At 39.9% G+C, this 21,648-nt stretch overlaps 2 protein-coding genes across 5 annotated transcripts in view; both read left to right on the plus strand.

The window, feature by feature from the left end:
* Positions 1-13,365, plus strand: part of dusp22a (dual specificity phosphatase 22a) — a 33,464-nt gene extending 20,099 nt beyond the window's left edge. For 2 of the 3 annotated variants that reach the window (XM_062027073.1, XM_062027091.1), the window contains 2 exons: positions 3,167-3,220; positions 12,450-13,365. In XM_062027073.1, coding sequence (XP_061883057.1) covers positions 3,167-3,220; positions 12,450-12,635 — 240 coding nt within the window. In that variant the 3' untranslated portion in view covers positions 12,636-13,365. The remainder of the gene's footprint in view (positions 1-3,166; positions 3,221-12,449) is intronic. The other variant, XM_062027082.1, reaches the window with a different exon arrangement.
* Positions 13,366-13,883: 518 nt separating this feature from the next.
* On the plus strand, positions 13,884-21,339 carry irf8 (interferon regulatory factor 8). Of its 2 annotated transcripts, none has more exons than XM_062027052.1 (9): positions 13,884-14,035; positions 14,135-14,335; positions 15,729-15,912; positions 16,085-16,188; positions 16,258-16,315; positions 16,582-16,629; positions 19,983-20,378; positions 20,447-20,562; positions 20,634-21,339. In XM_062027052.1, the coding sequence occupies exons 2-9, from the start codon at positions 14,165-14,167 to the stop codon at positions 20,823-20,825; spliced, it is 1,269 nt and encodes a 422-aa protein (XP_061883036.1). In that variant the 5' UTR covers positions 13,884-14,035; positions 14,135-14,164; the 3' UTR covers positions 20,826-21,339. The 2 variants fall into 2 exon arrangements, with proteins under 2 accessions (XP_061883036.1, XP_061883046.1); XM_062027062.1 differs by having other exon boundaries at positions 13,917-14,035; positions 14,138-14,335.
* The last annotated feature ends 309 nt before the right edge of the window (positions 21,340-21,648 follow it).

Below are 21,648 nucleotides of genomic sequence, written 5' to 3' on the forward strand. Positions count from 1 at the left end.
CCATTTGGAAGCTCGAATTATCACTTCCATTGCCATGGTGAAGGCTAGAGGGGAGATGGTACATCCAGCCATTATTCCCACTTCCAGAGATTGCCATGATGTTGTGTATTCTGTTGTTTTGACACAAAATTGCAGATCACGGAAGTAGTTTTTCACCAGGTTTGTGATGGTATTTGGGATGTGGAAGAAGTTGAAGGCTGTCCAGATGAGAGAATGAGGGACGGATCCAAAAGCATTGGCTAGGTCTAGGAATAAGACGTGCAGGTCTCTTCCTTCCCTCTTGGCAGATTGGATTTGGTGCCATATCATGTTGGTATGCTCCAAGCAGCCTGAGAAACCAGGTATTCCAGCTTTCTGCACGGATGTATCAATCAAGCTGTTTTGCTTCAGGTACGTTGTCATCCTTTTAGCAATGATGCTAAAGAAGACCTTCCCTTCAACGTTTATTAGGTTGATCTGCAGGAATTGATCAATGTTTGAGGCATCTTTTATCTTTGGGATTAACACTCCCCCAGCTCTGCGCCACACTTTTGGGATGGTTTGTTTCGTCCACATCACCTTCATCTGCCTCCACAGAAAGCGTAAGACATTTGGGGAATTTATGTACAGCTGATATGGAACTCCATTTGGTCCTGGAGCTGAAGCTGCCCTTGATTTCCTCACTGCTTCCTCAACCTCACTCCACCTTGGGGGACTGACGTACAGCTGGTGTTCTGGTTGAGGTATTGGTGGCATGTCTGATGGTATCTCTCTCTGTGCGAATCTTTGACTGTCTGTGTGAGTGGTTTTCAGGTGGTCTTCCAGTTCCCTCTTTGGCACCTTAAGTGACCCACTATTTTCCTTTTGTGAAGAGGCCTTTCACAAATCTGAAAGGGTCCTTGTAGAAGGATGTCCTCGCCCTTTCCTTCCTCTTGCATCGAGTCCTGAGGTTTTCAGCTCTCCGCAATCTTCCCAGGTGTCCCTTCAGGTCTGTTTGCAGGAGGTCAATGCCCACTCTTTCCTCCAGTGAGGCTCTCTTCCATTCCTTCCTCAAAACCCTTCTCTCTTTGACCAGTCGCTCGATTTCCTTTTGCCTTCTGGACTTTGGAGGAGTGGTTGATGGCATGTCCTTTTCCCCTGTCGCGTGTGTTCCGAATCTTTCTGCTCCATAGGAGTAGATCAGATCACCCATCTTCTCCAGTTTCTTCTCCATGTTCCTTTGATTCTGTCCAGGATCTTGATCAGGTCTGCATCGATTATTCCCCACTCTCTCTTGCTGCTGGACTTTGGCCACTTCACATGAGGTCTGTGGCCTTGCATGTTATTCTCCAAAGCAGGTTGCAAGTGGCTTGGTTCCACAATCGCTGATGTAGTGCTTGAATTATTTCCAGCCTCTGGGGTATTGATGCTCGGTGGACTGTGGGTTAAATCCTGCCGCTGAGCTTCACTCGCCTGACTTGACCTTTCTCTCAAAAGATAGAGATCAATGCGAGGTCCTGGCTTTGTTTTCTTCAAGCACTTCATCCGCCCTTGATGTATTTTAAGGCCTCTGATGGATGTTATTTTGGACCAGCCACAGCTGCATACTTGGCGTTGTTGTCCTTCAGCTGATGTTGCTTGTTCTGTGCTGATTATCTGTTTCATCGTCGTGTTCAATCCAGGGTCATTTGCCGGGTGTTCAGCCGATGAGTCTTCTTCCGCCCCCGCTCTTGCAGACTCGAGGGGTATTTTTCTCTTTGGGCGTGTCGTAGCAATGAGGGGTGGCCTTTGTCTACTTATCAAGCGACAGAGCCTGCCATCATGGATAGCTAGTCTATGACAGCCCCGTCGGGGTCTTTCCCTCCAGTCAGCTGTCTTTCCAAGCTGTCTCAAGGTATTTCCCTAGTTGTCAGCTGCCCTTTCACAGCTGTCACTGGATTTCTCCAGTTTATCAGTTGAGCTCATAGGACTAGATAGTACAATCCCTCAGATTAATCAGCAGTTAGTGTTGAGTGGGGGGTGGGTGGTTAGGGGCAAAAGCTTCACTGGGGTCTTCAGGTGGGCACGCTCCTTCATTGGTGTTTAGTTGATAGGCCCACGACACCTCCGGACGGCTCAACGGTGACATCTGGCGTCCCAGGTGTGCCCCCCTCTGCCTTTACCCCTAAATGTCATTTAGCAGCCCAGTTTGGGTCCTTTCTCTTGAACCAAATCCATCTGCTACTTCGTTCAGCAGCATCCGACAGTGATTTGACAGCCCGCCGGAAGGCCTGACCTCTCAATCCCATTCCTTTTGAGGAGCTTGGTTGTGGATGTAGCAACGAAGCCTCTGCACCCGACTTCAACTGGAAGCACTCGGGCACGCCAGCCGCGCTGCTCTGCCTCGGCTGCTATGTCTGCATACCTCAGTTGTTTGCGCTCATATGCTTCACCAACTGCTGCTTCCCATGGTACAGTTAGTTCAACAATGAACACAGTCTTCTGGGAGGTTGACCACAAGACCAGGTCCGGCCTGAAGCTGGTTGTAATGATTTCAGGCGGGAAGATGAGTTTGTGGTCCAAGTCAACCTGCATTTTCCAGTCCCGGGCAGAGTCTAGAAGGTTTGACTCCACTCTTGCAGATGGTTTTGGTGGGAGTTGGCCTGCTCTTACAAACTGAGTGGGGATTGAGTGACTAGGGATTGGGGTCAGTGACTTTCTGGGCTTCTGACAGACCATTGCATCTTTCATCCAGTGCTGCACAGATGTTTCTGGATTCTGAGTCATGGGGAAGGCAAAATAATTGTCAAAGGATCTGCGAGAAAAGGTAATTGAACTGAATAAAACAGGAAAGGGTTTTAAAAAGATATCCAAGGAATTGAGAATGCCAATCAGCAGTGATCAAACGCTGATTAAGAAGTGGAAAATGAGTGATTCAGGTAGACCAGCAAAGATTTCAGCCACAACTGCCAGGAAAATTGTTCGAGATGCAAAGAAAAATCCACAAATAACTTCAGCTGAAATACAGGACTCTCTGAAAAATTGTGGTGTGGCTGTTTCAAGATTCACAATAAAGAGGCACTTGAAGAAAAATGGGCTGCATGGTAGAGTGGCCAAAAAGTAAAATTTTGGTCTCATCACTCCAAATTACTTTGTTCCAGAAGTTTTGAGGCTTGTCTCTGTGCTGTTTGGCGTAATGTAAGCGGGATACTTTGTGACATTTGTGCAGAAATGGCTTTCGTCTGGCGACTCCACCGTGCAGCCCATTTTTCTTCAAGTGCAGGTGAGGACTGGAACCTTGATTAGCCATTCAAACCTGTTTGTGTCAACTTTTGTGCATGTTATCAGATCAAAGTCACTGGGGTATGTAAACTTTTGATCAGGGTCATTTGGGTACTTTCTTTTGTCATTTTGATTTAAAAAGAGAGAACACAGTTGTTTGCCAACAAATAGCTTCACACAATCATTAAGCATGAGTGGAAGAAAGGTTTTTGTGTTATCGTTCATATTCTCTGAAGAATGGTCAAGAAATCATAAATTGTGTGTGGGTGTGTGTAACGAGTCAAAAAAGTTTAGGGACCCCTGGAATAAATGATAGGTTCTCAATTTTCTGTGAAGCGCTATGAGTGCCTAGAAAAGCACTATTAAAAATTGTATCCATTATTATTATTAATAATACATTTTATTCTGTACAATTACAGTATTTTAAAAACTATAAGCCGCACCAGTATGAAAGCCGCACCCACTAAATTTTAGAAGAAAAAAATGATTTTTCATATAATAGCCACACCAAACTCACAGCCGCAGATATATATCGATACGTTTTGAAATGAGATATTTACGTAGAAAGATTTTGTAAATGTTTATTTACATCTCAATTGTTTCCAAATGGTGCCTGTAACACATAAGTCAAACGGCTGATCAAACAAAACAGAGGAGTCATTGATGTCTTTCTTCATCTTTCATGATGAATACGATTTTCTCCTTTTCTATTATGGTCAAGATGTTGCTGAGGGTTCTTCTTCTTTGTACTTTGTAAACACTTTGAGTTTGAACAATTTCTTAAAGTGGATCATTTTAGTACGTTCTTTGATTTATTTGCTAGGTCCATTCCACAATTTAGCTGTTAGCAAAGAATAATCCATAGAGTAGCCAGACTTTTGTATAAGCTGCAGAATTAAATGCTTGGCAAAAAAAGTAGCATATTATAGTCCGGAAAACACGGTAATTATGTTATCTAATCTAATATTTATCTAATGATAAACTAGGGCTGGGCTGCCAAAAATGTATGCCGAAGTGAGAAAGATCATAGCCTCACAATTAAGTAAAGTCACTTACATGGCGCTGACCAGAACCGTACGTGTGTGACAGTCCATTACAACGTCGACTGGGAATTAAAAAGTGCCTGCCTGTAAATTTACTTTTTTGTCTGAGTTTGATGCATTTTGTATTATTTGCACAGCTATGTTATTTATTTGACATAGAAATAATATTTTTCAGTTTTTTTTATGTTATGTAATTCTGTGCTACTTAAATAGTTTATTTTCTGTGCTGTTAATACCCATCTTGACTAACTGGGTTAATAAATGTGCCACTGACTGTTTACAGTACAGTTGTAATTCAGTTAAAGGCCTACTGAAACCCACTACTACCGACCACGCAGTCTGATAGTTTATATATCAATGATGAAATCTTAACATTGAAACACATGCCAATACGGCCGGGTTAACTTATAAAGTGCAATTTTAAAATTCCAGCCACACTTCCGGTTGAAAATCTCCTTTGGATATGATGTATGCGCGTGACGTCATAAAATGCACGGAAGTGTTTGGGCCCTATTGGACACAATACACAAAGCTCTGTTTTCTTCGACAAAATTCCACAGTATTCTGGACATCTGTGTTGGTGAATCTTTTGCAATTTGTTTAATGAACAATGGAGGCTGCAAAGAAGAACGTTGTAGGTGGGATCAATCGGTGTCTTAGCGGCTAAGTACAATACTTACAGCAACACAACAAGGACTACTTACCCTGATAGAAGACGCCTAGCTGATGCTTGCCGGCAAACCCACGGATGAAGTCCTTCGTCGCGCCGTTGATCGCTGGAACGCAGGTGAGCACGGCTGTTGATGGGAAGATGAGGGCTGGCTGGCATAGGTGGAGCGTTAATGTTTTATCATAGTTCTGTGAGTTCCGGCTGCTAAGTTGCTAAATTAGCCTAAGCGTTGTTAGCAACAGCATTGTTAAGCCTTACCAGGCTGATAATTTTTAACCGTGTAGTTACATGTACATGGTTTAATAGTATTTTTGCTCTTCTGTCTATCCTTCCAGTCAGGGGTTTATTTATTTTGTTTCTATCTTCATTTGAGAACGATGCTAGCACGTTAGCTCAGTAGCTAAGTGTGTCACCGATGTATTGTCTTGGAGATAAAAGTCACTTTAAATGTCCATTTCGCGTGCTCGACTCTCATTTTCAAGAGGATATAGTATCCGAGGTGGTTTAAAATACAAATCCGTGATACACAATAGAAAAAGGAGAGAGTACATAGTTCTGTGAGTTCCGGTTGCTAAGTTGCTAAATTAGCCTTAGTGTCGTTAGCAACAGCATTGTTAAGCCTTACCAGGCTGAGAATTTTTAACCGTGTAGTTACATGTACATGGTTTAATAGTATTTTTGCTCTTCTGTCTATCCTTCCAGTCAGGGGTTTATTTATTTTGTTTCTATCTTCATTTGAGAACGATGCTAGCACGCTAGCTCAGTAGCTAAGTGTGTCACCGATGTATTGTCTTGGAGATAAAAGTCACTTTAAATGTCCATTTCGCGTGCTCGACTCTCATTTTCAAGAGGATATAGTATCCGAGGTGGTTTAAAATACAAATCTGTGATCTACAATAGAAAAAGGAGAGTGTGGAATCCAATGAGCCAGCTTGTACCTAAGTTACGGTCAGAGCGAAAAAAGATACGTCCATCACTGCCTCTCAAGTCCTTCACTGTAACGTTCCTCATCTACGAATATTTCATCCTCGCTCAAATTAATGGGGTAATCATCGCTTTGTCGCTCCGAATCTCTCTCTCCATTGTAAACAACGGGGAATTGTGAGGAATACTAGCTCCTGTGACGTCACGCTACTTCCGGTACAGGCAAGGCTTTTTTTATCAGCGAGCAAAAGTTGCGAACTTTATCGTCGATTTTCTCTATTAAATCCTTTCAGCAAAAATATGACAATATCGCGAAATTATCAAGTATGACACATAGAATGGATCTGCTATTCCCGTTTAAATAAAAAAAAATCATTTCAGTAGGCCTTTAAATTTCAATGAATCTCGCTCAAAAATGAATATCTTTATATGTATACTTTCACCGGTAAATATATCGAGGTGCTGAAAAACTAGGGCTGGGCGGTATATCGAGTTTGTAAGATATATCGATATGTTTTTAAACAAGATATGAATTAATAAAATATCGTAATATCGATATAATTTATTTCACGTTAAAATGACCAAACACGGCTTATTTGTCGTGGTCCTTGATTTTCCCTCGCTCCCCACTCCCTCTCAACACTCCATGGCCTACTTAACCCCTCCCCTTCCTCCTTCCAAGATGTGCTTGCACTACAAGAACATCCATGATTGGTTGGTTGTTTACTATGATGAGTCACGATTCGTTGAGATTAGAGCAAAACAGGCCAATCAGAGGAAAGATAGGGTGCGTCAACGAACCAGGAAGGGAAATCACAACAGACATCCAAAATGACGACAAGAGAGTCGTAGAAGAAAATAGGGAATATTCAAGCGGGCGATTTATGTATAAAAAAAAACTAGTGGAAGATGGCAGAGAGATTCTCTTGTTTAGATTTTTCTTTTAGCGATATAGCCGATATAAACCCACAATGCGTCTATTTGGCCACAATTGGACAAATGTATGCGTGTGTATAAAAGATTAATTTGAGTTGTTTACCATGTGGTCTTGGGTATGACGTTAAACTACATCCAGGCATGAGATGGGAGGTTGTGTGTGGGGTTAGTGAGTCCCAACTAACGTTTATAAAATGCACACAAAGAACCGTTTGCACCTTCTCTTGTGACTGGTGGGTGGTCAGCGCCATAAAGCTGAGCGGGTCCCTGGGTAATTGGGGCGCGGACAACCAATAGGACAGACTAAGTTCAACAGCCCAGTAAGGCAATTAGTCTAGGAGAAGGATCTCTGATATAAAATACCCCTTCCAACCCGCACCAAGCCAGCGTGGAAGGTGTAGGCTAAAAACCAGCATGAAGAGTACGCCAAGAAGACGGCCCCCAGTCCCCAGCAGTTCCAGAGCTCCAGACCAAGATGGCGGTTCGTTAAGGCAAGGAACAGGGGGTGCTAAGAGATCGTTCACTATGGCAGAAACATGCTGAGGCTTTCGTCCAGCAGTGGACTGACAACGGCTGATGATGATGATACCATGTAAGCCCAAATTAAAACTGTTCTTGAGTTGCCAAGCCGGGCATATTTCGCACAAGAAATGCTGCCAAAAATGTATGCCGAAGTGAGAAAGATCATAGCCTCACAATTAAGTAAAGTCACTTATTGGCGCTGACCAGAACCATACGTGTGTGACAGTCCATTACAACGTCGACTGGGAATTAAAAAGTGCCTGCCTGTAAATGTACTTTTTTGTCCGAGTTTGATACATTTTGTATTATTTGCACAGCTATGTTATTTATTTGACATAGAAATAATATTTTTCAGTTTTTTTTATGTTATGTAATTCTGTGCTACTTAAATAGTTTATTTTCTGTGCTGTTAATACCCATCTTGACTAACTGGGTTAATAAATGTGCCACTGACTGTTTACAGTACAGTTGTCATTCAGTTCAATTTCAGTGAATCTCGCTCAAAAATGAATATCTTTATATGTATACCTTCACCGGTAAATATATCGAGGTACTGTATATATCGAATATCAAATTTAAGTAAAAATATATCGAGATATACTTTTTCGTCCATATTGCCCAGCTCTAGGATAAACAACAATAATGCCTTGTCAGTGACAAGTGGTCAGAACAGGGTTATCAATTTGTAAAGAGCTGGGATAAAAGGCTTGAAATTATAACTATTTGTTTTACAGTAAATTTGCTTGTTCGATTAAGAAATACATAGCATGGTGTCGTATCAACTAAACCGTGTGCATACTGCTATTCAACTTTTACCGCCATCTCTTTTATTCTAATAAAGAATAATGCACAGTACTCTGCACTGTATGAAGCTCTTAGAAACGGTTTCCTTAAGTTACAGCTACGACCACAATAAACATGTTGTTTTCTTAGTAACTTTCTGACAGTGTCATGTAGGGCTGGGCGATATATCGATATATTCGATATATCGCGGGTTTGTCTCTGTGCGATATATATATATATCGTGATATTCGAGTATACGTTCTCACGCAGTTGCTTTTAGCTGCTGGCATTACACTACAGGCTCTTCTCACTCTTTCTTGTCTGTCCTTCTCACAGACAACAAGCGCACCTTGTTACATACGTCACATACATATACGCCCTCGCGGAGCAGAGAGGTAGCAGCTTGGCTAAAGTTAGCTGTGGTGCGAGTGGTAATGCGAGAGAAAGAAGGTGCGAATCTGGTAACAAATGGAAGAATTAATTCCCAAGAAAAACAGCAGGGTGTCCATCATCTGGCGGTGGTTTGGCTTTAAGTGGGAATATGTCGAACAGACAACCGTAATTTGTCAAGTGTGGGGAAAAAGCATTGCTACAAAAAGTAGCATTACTGCTAATATGTAGCATAACTTGAAAAGTCCCCTGCTAGAGAATGAAGAATGCTTACTCCGCATGTCAACATCTCCGTTCGGTGCCACACGTCCACACCATCAAAATGCAGAGGCAAACATTTCCAGATCAACACCGTATGTAGATTAACTACGATCAAAGTATTGGACAGGACGTCAAAAATGTGTAATAAAGTTGTACTTTATATAAGAAAAAAATGGCATACAAAATGGTACAAAACGATCCTTATATCTTATCTGTCATTCATTCACCCGAAGGCTTGTAATCCTCAATCTCAACAACCACAATGCACCTGCTCCCGGTCTTTTTAACATCCGGTTTGCCGCAATGAATTGTGGAACATGCCGTATTTTAGTTAACCCTTTGTTAGGCTATGAAGTAGAAAACAACTCAATTCAATGTCAGTGTTTCTCAAATAATCAATATCAAATACATGTATAAATCAAATCAATTCTCTTTTAACTCTTTTTAGCTGTAAATAATAATAGATCAATTTATCAGCAATAAATCAAGCATGCAAATTATGAATGATCATCACACATTTCCCTCTCTGCATGAAAGTTTAAAATGAGCATGTACTAATGCAGTATGAACAAGAATGTTTTAATGTAGACACATAGAATTATCATACTGCTGTGATTATATGTATCAAGTGTTCATTCAAGGCGAAGGCAAAATATCAAGATATATATCGTGTATCGCGATATGGCCTAAAAATATCAAGATATTTAAAAAAGGCCATATCGCCCAGCCCTAGTGTCATGCAAAACTGATCTTTGCGAGGCCAATGCAGAGTTTTGGCAGGTCTTGCAATAGATCACATTAGCTTGTGTAGGTGTTCCTATTGTGACTAATAAGTAGTATTTTCCCAGCAGCAGATATTCATTATATGACTATTCTTATGTACGTTTTCCATGTACCCCATTTCAAACTGTCACACTTCAGATGTGTTTGCCATTTTCAAACGTTTCACATTTAGTTGGAAAGATGCAGTGTGTGTGTGTGTGTTGGCTGCCATGACACTAGCACTGACCAAGTCACAGGGAAGGGGAACCGCAGCGGGTTGGGTGGTTGCTGGGATTGCATTAGCTCGGTACTGCTCATCACGTGTTTTGCATTGCCGTCAGCATCTTGCAAAATGTTTGCATGCATTGATTTTGAGGATTTGACCGGAAATCACACATCTGCATGTACATTTTCCAACATCTTCCAGCGACAGACAGTGAGAATCCGGATTCAAACACTTTAGTGGGCATTTTCACATCCTGGCAATGTATCTTGTCTGTGGAAGCTAAGAAGAGGAATGACAAATGACATGTACTCAACATTACCGCAAATATAGCATAATACTCACTGTGTTTATAATGGTCAATGTCCAGTCACTACCCCCCTAAAAAAGAAATATATATTTTATATATATATATACATACGTATACACTATATACATACATAGATATATACACATGCATATATATATATATATATATATATATATATATATATATATATATATATATATATATATATATATATATATATACATAAATATATACATGCATATTTATGCATACATATACTGTATACATGCATATATATACATACAGTACATATATACATTCATATATATATACATACATATACATATATACACACATATACATAAATATATATATACTGTATATATCTATTAGGGCTGTCAAAGTTAACGCGATAATGCGTTAACTATAAATTCTTTTAACGGCGATCATTTTTTTAACGCGTGATAAACATTTTTCACCCTTGGCCTGTTTTGTAGCTTGGGGAAAAGTGTAATGCCGTCCGGTTACTGTTGAGCCAAAGGCCCGGAAATAGCTCGCAGAACTGCACAAAAAAAGGGGGACCTGATGGAAATCTCAGACCTAAAGCCATGGCAAGTTGTTCTCTGGAAATGACAAGACAATTTTACCTTCAATCGCCGTGAGACGACATCATTGAAGTGAATGTTGAGCGTTCATTGCTGCATGGAGTGAGGAGAAGTTCACGTCCATGTTTGGATTACAGTTAAGTGCATTGAAAACATGACATTTAGATTGTTACTCGAACTGCTTTAGTAAGATGGTATACAAACTCAGCAGAAACAAAGACGGTAGGTAGGAAGTCTAAAGTCACTCTTATGGGAGATTTTTGTCAAAAAATATCAAGTTTTTTCTCATACCAATCACCTCCTTAATTAATGTCTCTCTTGGTTGCACCTCTTGTACTGAATGTTGTTACACTCTTATAGATGTATATTTTTGGAATCTATGTCATGCATTATCTTCTCATGTGTGATGTTTTGGAGTCAAAGAAAGGGTAAAGTTTACAGTTACCTTTATCAAAAATATACTGCACTCCCTTGAAGTACATGACATGATCCATCAGATAAGGTGAATTACTTCCGTTAGCACCGACTTTTATCAGGATACACAAGGTTGGGCAGATTAAAGCCAAGTTTTATGAAACAATAACCTGAAATAATGCACCTTTAAATCATGTGAACACAGGTAGTGTGGTGTGGCTCATTACAACCTTTGCTCAGCCTTTATCTTGGGCACCTGACACGCGTCTGGATTCTGCACAGTGGAACTATAACGGTTTAAACCAAAACATTTTCAAGATACAGGTTGAGCTGTGTCTCTTGGAATTTCAGTTTCCCATATGAAACAATGGAAATGTATGTCTAAAGTAATCCTTTTTTTTCACATTCCTAACTTTCCGTAGATGATACGTGATGGCTAATGTTTAACACTGCCTCTCCCACTAAAGAAAAATAGTATAGAGCCGCAAAATGTAACACAGCGTATAAACTTTTAAAAGTCTAAAAAATTTTAAGCAATCAGTTGTCCATGTGGAGTTCAACTTTTACATTTTCCCTTTTTTGTTTTGGAAAGTGTTCATGGTTAAATTACCCCAAGGGGTTGCCCACTCGAGAAGCTAAATGAACACACAGGCTTCCAGTCTCTTTTACTTGCCTTTCTTGCGCCTCAGGACTCTGCCTATGCACATTCACAGCCTCACAGACAGTCGAAAATGATAAAACTCTTTCTAAAAATGCTAACTTTTTTCACACTGTGGATAAAAAAAAATCCAGAGGAAGCCACAACAAAGAGGCAGAAGAGTCGCATGCGGTTCCAGACCCGCGGGTTGCAGACCCCTGTGACACATTCCAGCCAGGCAATCCTTGAATCAACCTTATGCGTGTGTGTTTTATTTATTCATAGGAGGCACACAAAATGATGAACAAGCCTGTATTTGTCTGCTTTGTTTAAAAAGGACCAATCAAACACTTATTTACATGATGAGGCGTTCAAGCGCACTGCGTAACTCTGAGTGTTTTCGGTGACAGGGCTTTCAGATAGTCTCTGTGTTTTTTTTATTGAGTACGGCTGCAAAATAGGGCCCCAAGAATCCAAAAATATTAAAAAAGAGGCTGCACTTGGATAAAGAAGGTGAACTACTAATGAATTCAAAAAAGAACGTGTCGCAAAAAGCCATGTCTCTCCCTTGAACTCATCACACAATTGTGGAATTAATTATATAGATGCTTAGTGAAATTTCGACTTTCTTTTGTGTGTGTGCAAATTTAAAGGTGTTCCCCTCTCCCCCAACAAATATATTTTCTTAGCATCCCGCAGCATGTTTTGAGAATAAAAACACACGGCCTGGATTTGAACATGAAGATGCTTAATTTGTTTGTGTTCCCACAGTATCGAGCTTGGCTGAAGTCCAGTTTCAATCCCAGTCCATTTAACGATCCAGAGCAGGTGGGTGTCCTTCTCGTCCAGTTCACGGAGCAACAGGAAAACCAGCAGCGAGGTGGAGACCATCGCTGGCGAAACCAAGACATCAAAGGTTGCTCTGTGCCAACCACACCTCCTGAAGGCAGCAGTTAAGACAAGAGGCCAATATATTTAATTTATACTTCATGCTAATCCTTTTAGTAATGGGTTAATTTGGATGCAGGCTGTACATACCTCACTTTTAGTACCTCCTTGGTTCCTTCACCGAGCCCATCAGTGCTCAGACGCCTTACTCCGAAATGCCTCAGCACTTTAGCCATGATGACATCACCTGTGCTTCCCTGTGGATTAACCTGTTGCAGTAGCTCAGCAGCCTTAAAGATGTGCCATAGGTGCACGCTCGGTGATCAAATTGTGTCTTTGGACTACTGCTTTACTGATGTGGTATAAATTACTGTATTGACCTGAATATAAGAAAACTGTCTGAAAAAATTGTGATCTCAGAGATTTATACTGTACATGCAAACTAACAGGCCACTGTATGTGTGAGCAAGCGGCCCTTGACAAAATCCAAATTGTAAGAAATGTGATGAATTATATGACAGATATTGAAAACATGACCAAAATAGGTTTGTTTTATCTTTAGAAATGTTTTTCCAAAAAAAGACGGGATTGTCTTATATTTGGGTGTCTATGTTAATCTGTCTTCAAAGTTTCGACAAACCGGGTGTATCTGTTTGAGGGGAATCAATGCACATTTTCCTTGTGAGTAAATCATTAAAATGTTTCGCTCTAATGAAGGATCCCAAGCACTAATCTTTCTAATGTTAATGAATCTCCTGTTTTTTTTCTTTTTACTGTCAGGATTAATTTTGTCTCATTACTTCATCGGTACATTTGGTTGTTTTAATTGCACGAATGTGTCTTTTTTTTTTTTTTTTTTTTAATAAAATGCAGTTGTTCTGATAGTTACAGAAATATTTGTGTTCATGATGTTAACATAATAAATGGCTGTCATTGGATTAGCAGCCAATAATTAGCATAATACTGTATAATAAATAGTATATACAGTTATTTTAAATAACTAAATATTTAAAAGTGTTGATATATTTTCTAAACTGCTCATGGCAAAGTTGGACCCTATATAGATATTGATAACTTCATTGATAAGAATCAGAGTTTAGTCAAGAGGAAAATTACTGACCACGAATTATAATATATAGTATATTGTGCTCAGAAGAGCGTGGCAAAAAGAAGGATCTACAGAAATCCCCACGCCACAAGTTTACTTGTGACTCTACCTGCAAGGATTGCTGACGTGCGCAGCAACTTTATAGCCAGCCTGTATGTCAGCTCAGGCCATTTCTTGTAAATGCCCACAGTTAATAGAACTACAATTCCGTAGTGGGCGGGGCGTGACGTAGCCTGGACGACGATGATTGGCCATCGAAGACAGGAGCTCATCACGACCATTGACAACAAGACGTCAATAAACCTGACACGGATGAGTGTTGGCATCATTTGACTTCTGACAGCTCCGGCAACATATCATTGTAAGTACTTTTACTTTCGCTTTTGGGGGGACTTTCGTTGATATCGCTTTCTAAACAACACTTTCCTTTATTCCAAACTTTTTTTTTTCTTCCCTCCAGTAGAATTGGGTTTTAGGTGCCTTAAACGCGATGTCAAACTCGGGAGGTCGGAGACTGAAGCAGTGGCTGGTGGAGCAGATCCAGAGTACGCACTACTCCGGACTCCTTTGGGAGGATGAAAGTCACACCATGTTCCGAATTCCATGGAAGCATGCTGGGAAACAGGATTACAACCAAGAAGTAGACGCATCCATCTTTAAGGTTGGTACTTTACATCTGAATGATGGTGTGTACACCTTTTTAAGAAGGACCTCTTCAATGTGGCTGACTACAAATCATTGTTTTGACCTTTTTAAATATTACAATACCTCTGTCTACCTATAATGATACAATGATTATATTGATAATAATAGTCTTAGATTAGTTCAATACATATGTGTTGTTTAAATAACTTATAGCACAGGTGTCAAATTCAAGGCCCGGGGCCCAGGCTTTGCACCCCACGTTAAAGCCTGGAAATAATGTGCGTCTTCATTTTTCTTACTAAATGTATTCATTCTTTCGATGTCGACTGGAAAAAAAAAAAAAAAGTATCGCATTAAACTGCATACAGTTTGAACCTTAATATTATCTGATTATGCAACATTTCTTATATTCTCATATATTCCAAAAAATTTTTTGGTTAGCATAAATATTTACTTGGCTTCTTGAATTATGATTTCAAAGCAAGTTTATCCATCAATTCATACATAAAAAATATAATAATCAAATGAATAGGCTGTAAAGTGATCGATTATTCATAAACAGTCATATAAGTTGGTAGAGTGGCCGTGCCAGCAATCGGAGTGTTGCTGGTTACTGGGGTTCAATCCCCACCTTCTACCATCCTAGTCACGTCCGTTGTGTCCTTGGGCAAGACACTTCACCTTTGCTCCTGATGGCTGCTGGTTAGCGCCTTGCATGGCAGCTCCCGCCATCAGTGTGTGAATGTGTGTGTGAATGGATGAATGTGGAAATACTGTTAAAGCGCTTTGAGTACCTTGAAGGTAGAAAAGCGCTATACAAGTATAACCCATTTATCATTTATTTATATATATTCACTGTTACTAGTGGCCCTCTGAGAGCAGACACAACTGTGATGTGGCCCTCAATAAAAACATTTTAAAAAAGTTAAAGTACCAATGATTGTCACACACACTAGGTGTGGTGAAATTAACCTCTGCATTTGACCCATCCCCTTGTGGGAATCATTTTGGTGATTTAACCCCCAATTCCAAAAATGAGTTTGACTCCCATGACTTATAGTAAAAATAATTGTATTATTATTATTACACCAATCAGACAATCTCGTAGCTGGTTTCCTACAAAGTCTCACTCCTAATATTATTATACTTAACTAAATAATTACTATCATTATATACAGTAATGTTAATTGTACATTGCATATCTTTGTGTGAATTATAGATTATTAAACAAAAGCTTGTTTCCATGTTTATTTCAAGACTTAAATGATAGAAACAGTCATTTTTGAAAAGCAAGTAAATAAAGAGACATTTTTTTCAAAAGTATAAAATGTGAATAGAAACAATGTGACACATGTATTAAAAAAAATAAATGTTACATTAATGTAATTGAATAACATGTCTTTCTGCAGGCATGGGCTGTGTTTAAAGGCAAATTTAAGGATGGTGACAAGGCAGAACCAGCGACTTGGAAGACCAGGCTGCGTTGTGCACTCAATAAAAGTCCTGACTTTGAAGAGGTGACAGAAAAGTCTCAGCTAGACATCTCTGAGCCATACAAAGTCTACCGAATCGTACCTGAGGACGAGCAGAAACGTAAGCTCTAGTCTGGAATATGCATGTCCACACTGTTCGAATCTCTCATTATGCATCAGCAGGCATGTTGCAGTCATCCGTGACATTTGAATATTCTTCGTTCAGAATATGAATTTGTGTTTAAAGTATGCTCAATAAATGTGTCATGAGTACTTGTATTGTGGATGCACAGATGGAAGAAGCTCTGTGATGTTGGCATTGGCTGCCAGCAGCAGCTCTGGCGACATGATCGACATGGACTGCAGCCCTGCAGACATCGAGGGGCTCATTAAAGATGTAAAGCTTTTTCTTACTAGTCATGTCATGTCAAACTACTACTTTGTTAATAATATTTTATTTTTGCAGGAAGAAGGCTGCAGGTTTCAGGCCAGCCCAGAGTACTGGCCCCAGACTAGTGTCAGCGGTAAGAAAAAAAGCACACACATTTTCTGCCACCACAAAACATATTCATGGACTCGACTAGCTTGTCTGTTGTTTGCTTGATGCTGTGTCAAATCAAACGCTGCAGTGGAAGAATTGACTAACATCCTGTTAAACTTTGCTGACTAAGGCGATTGTTTGGTTGTTGTATAAATATTTCTGATGAGGAGGCAAAGTAATGACACAACAGCGTGGTCAAAAGTCGTTGGGAATGTGCCTACAGTCTTAAGTCTTCTCTGTGATCCACAGCCTTCTCGCTGCATCAGGACCCATTACCCTCTGGCACGCTCAGCTCAGGTAATTATTGGAACACACACAAATACAATTGTCAGATTTGCAAACAGAAGGCCCCGTAATCCCTAATTTAAATGTTATAAAGCCTGCCTGATCAGAAACCGGAAGAATTTACATTTTTGAAGTTAACAAAATAGGAAACATGGGTATGGACCATTAGTCAAGTGAGAACACTCTTGAATATTGCATATTAAAAATGTAAACAAAACAAGACCAAAAAAACAAAACACACTAAAGGGAATTTAACTCAGTTATGCAGCTGAGATAGGCTCCAGCACCCCCCACAACCCCAGAAGGGACAAGTGGTAGAAAATGGATGGTTTCCTTTGAGTTGTTTTTTTTTAATGTGAAAAACATGAACAAAAAAGTACTTAAATGAGTGAAAATAATTTGGTCTCCATATCAATCAATCAATCAATGTTTATTTATATAGCCCTAAATCACAAGTGTCTCAAAGGGCTGCACAAGCCACAACGACATCCTCGGTACAGAGCCCACATACGGGCAAGGAAAACTCACCCCAGTGGGACGTCAATGTGAATGACTATGAGAAACCTTGGAGAGGACTGCATATGTGGGTAACCCCCCTCCCTATATCAACACAACATTCCTTGCAGGCAAATAATAGTTTAGAAGTATCATTTTATTATACAAGTGAAAATGCATTCATCGTTCATGAATAAATGAAAAACAAATCAAAAGTGCTTTACCTCTCTATTTCTATTTCATATATATATATATATATATGTATATATATATATATATATATATATATATATATATATATATATATATATATTTAGACAAAACATATTTTATAGAAAATAATTATAGTTTGCTTGCATAAAACAATGTGAAATACAACATAAATGAACATTTAACATCGCTTTTACTTTTTGGTGATGAGCGGAGAGCTTTGTACTTTGCTACGTGCTCTCGTATTGAATAGTGTTTCTCACCTTTTTTTTATCACAGTGCTGGCACTTGCAACTTTCTTTGGTCCAATGGTGGCTTGTTTTGCAGCCTCTCTCCATTAAAAAAAAAAAAAAAAAAAATTAGTTGTTTTTTGTATTAAAAAATACAATCATGCACGCTTACGGACTGTATCCCTTAAGACTGTATTGATCTATATTGATATATAATGTAGGAACCAGAAATATTAATAACAGAAAGAAACAACCCTTTTGTGCGAATGAGTGTGAGAGTGTAAATGGGGGAGGGAGGTTTTTTGGGTTGGTGCACTAATTGTAAGTGTATCTTGTGTTTTTTTATGTTTATTTAATTTAATTTAAAAAATAATATACATATATATATTTCTTGTGCGGCCTGGTGCCAATCGATTGACGGACCGGTACCGGGCCACGGCCCGGTGGTTGGGGACCACTGGTCTAGATAACATGTATGCTTTAGTGTAAATCTTGCGTAGGTTTTGCTCCACAGTCACTTTTATAACCCGTTTTTTGAGTTTGTCTGCAAGATGTTTCGTTTGTGGAGGCGTTCCTAGATTGAACATGAAACCACGCCCCACCCTCTTCCAACGTATCTGCTTTTATTTGTTTTAAATGTACACTGTTTAAATATGTATCCTGAAGTCGTCACCGCTATTTTTTGTCCCGACAGCTGAAAATAAACTTCCTAAACATATATAGATTTATTCGGTCACAACATTAGGTACACCTGCACACTCCCTGATAGATTCAAAGAGTGCCTGTACATTGCATGTCTGTATTATTATGCGCATGCCAAGATTAGATGAAAACAATACTTTCTACTACCTTTTTTAGTAGGACCCTCCGACTCCTTTTTGGCTGAGAGGTTGACTAAATATCTAAATAGGTGCTTCCACCTCACATTGATCTCACAACGTAGCCAGACTACAAAACCCTGCGAACCGAGGTGTTCAAAACTGCATCCAAGCTCACTCCAAAATGCATGACCTTATGATTTGCCACTTTGGCATTGTTTAACACAAAAATAATAGAATAGAAAGTACTTTATTGATCCCTGGGGGAAATTCAGCACCACAGTTCGCTCACAATAGACAATAAATACTATACAGCATTATTCACATGTAAATAATATAAACATATTATACATATATAACACGAGTATTCAACATTGTGACAACATTTACAGAATAAGTCAGAAAAGACAAAAATCATCATATATCTCTTTTAAAGGGGACCTATTATGCAAACCATCTTTTTTTACCTATTAGTACCTGTTTTTGTGTATTTGGCATCTGCATAACTCCCGAACATTTGAAATCAATCCATAGAGGCATGGCAGAGATATTTATAAAATAATCTTGCCTTCCTTTATACTTTCTCCAAATGAGCAGTTTGGAACTTGGCCAATTTGTGACGTTTTTCCAATTGGTGACATCAGTGGATATCTCCATATATGGTAAAGTTTTACCCGAAGAGCTTTGCGCGAGTCCGCCATTGTAGCCTGACGTTGTAGTCAACAAGTTCCTTCTTTTTCTCTATCCACTTGTTGTGGCACGGACTGGCTCGTACATGCACATGCACCGTCCGCTGTTGTCATTTCTTGTACAAGGTAGCATATAGTTCTAATTTATATCTGTCACAAGACTCCATATAGAAGCGCTAAAAACTACAACCTGGCTGACGGGGAGAAGACTCAGTAGTAGTGAAGACACGTAAATAAAACCGCCCACAAAACGGCACATCCTGAAGAGACGGTCAGAAAGTGGCTTGAATATGGCCTGAAAACATAATCTATGCCAGTAATTCTCAAAATGTGGTACGTGTACCACTGTTGGTAAGCGGCCTCAGTCTAGTGGTACACCACTTGATTCAAGTAAAATATTTTTCATTTAATTTTTTTATATTCAAACTGTTACTGTGTATAATATTACAGTGGCAAATATATTAAATATACATGTTAAATAAAACCTCTGCCTTGTTTAAAAAAAATACTTAGGCCTACTGGCCATTATGGTGGTACTTGAAGAGCCAATTTTATTCTTAGATGGTACTTGGTGAAACATTTTTGAGAACCACTGATCTATGCAACATTTTGACCAAATAACCACCATTCCATGTTATTGTAGACCACAAGAAAGTGTTTTAAATGCAGAAAAAAAATCATAATATTATCTCTTTAAGTGTGCAGTGTTTGGTCATCTGAGTAGAAAAACACGACTCAGTCGGCTTAGCTTTTAGGACCTGCTCTGGACGTCCCCAGTAGCTTCGTGTTGGCTGGGAATTGAACCTGCGCTGTCTGCACGAAAGACAGCAGTGTGCACCACTATATAGGCTTAGTTATCCTGCATTCCATGTGTTTTATGAAGTTATCATTTATTGTTTATTGATCATTATTGTGACCTCCAGCCTTCTCCCAGATGATGATCTACTTCTACTATGGAGGCAAGCTGATGAGCAACACGCTGGTAACACATCCCGAAGGCTGTCGCATCTCGCCGTGCCAGCAGCACCCGGGCCGCGGCGCCCCCTACAGCTCAGACAGCATGCAGAGCGTTTATTTCCCGCCGCCGGGGCTCATCGAGTACGAACGCCAGCGCCACGTGACCCACAAGCTCCTGGGCCACTTGGAGCGAGGGCTGCTGCTGCGGGCCAACCAGGAGGGCATCTTCATCAAGAGGTTGTGCCAGAGCAGAGTGTTCTGGAGCGGAATGGCTGACACGGGCTCGCATTATAGCTCCATGCCTTGTAAACTGGAGAGGGATGCGGTGGTGAAGATTTTCGACACTGGGAGGTTCCTTCAAGGTGAGTCCTCCTTTGACTCCGCCGCTAAAGACTGCAAAGAGGTTTTAACCTCGTGTTTCATGTCGCAGCGCTGCAGCAGCACCAGGACGGTCAGATTCCCGCTCCTGATCCGACTGTGACTTTGTGCTTTGGGGAGGAGCTTCATGACCTCAACACCGCCAAGTACAAGCTGATCGTTGTGCAGGTAAGAAGCGACAAGCTGGGATATTTTCTTGCCAAGTTTTTTTCTTCACTTCAGTTGTGTGTCCGTCGCAGATCACGGTGGTGAAGTGCCAACAGCTGCTGGAGGCCGTCAACTCGCGGCGCGCTCAGACGTACTGCGCCAACATGGAGCTGTGTGAGGACTTCTCGGCGGAGCAGATGGCACGCCTTTACCAGGACCTGTGCAGCTACGGCAGTCCTCAAAGGTCCGGCTGCTACAGAGAAAACGTGCCCATCACCGCCTGAGCGTGCAGGAGAGCAACGTGAGACTCTTCGTTTTGGTGTGTGTGACGCTCAGCTTCATCCCGTTGTCTGAGCTTAGTGTATGCAAGACGGGAGCCATCTTTGTCAGTCCATTGGCTTGTAATAATACACTGAAACAAGCAAAATATTAGGCACACTCTACTGCTGAATCAAAAGATGATATTGTTTTGTCTGACGCTGTCACATGAACTTAGCAGTATGTGCTTTATATTATTGTACCTTGCAGTGATGTTCAACCTGATTTAATCCACCAACAGATCTATTTTTGAATGTTTTTGTAAAGCAAATCCCTCTGGTGACATGTTGTTTTTTTTATATCATATTCACTGTGCATTGAATGTGAGATAGAAAATCTCTGGGTTTTTTTTAATGTCATTTTGTAAAAATAATGTAAGTTTATAGGCTTTTATATGACAGATAGGTTTTACTATCATCTTTTTAAACCTTTTCAAATGTTTTAATCACTCCATTAATATTAAAAACAGATTCCCTTTGACTTCCTGTTTTTGATTGTTATATTTGTTACTATTTACCTTAAATTTTGACACCCCTTATAGCAAAATGAGTCACCACAAGTACATCATAAAACAAAAAAATAAATATAAGTAAAAATATTAAAATGGAAAATATTCAGTGTGGCATACATATTCATGTTAATCCATTCTGCAATTCATTTGTAGAATTTTTTATTTTTTTTAAACTCAACTTGTTTTTGTGAAAGTCATGTAAAATGCACACGTCACATCACACAATATGCTCTTCATTCACTGAGTATTTGTGTACGCGTGTGTGGTTACAGGGGAGT

The sequence above is a fragment of the Entelurus aequoreus genome, linkage group LG02 (assembly GCF_033978785.1).
Source record: "Entelurus aequoreus isolate RoL-2023_Sb linkage group LG02, RoL_Eaeq_v1.1, whole genome shotgun sequence".
Lineage (NCBI taxonomy): Eukaryota > Metazoa > Chordata > Actinopteri > Syngnathiformes > Syngnathidae > Entelurus > Entelurus aequoreus.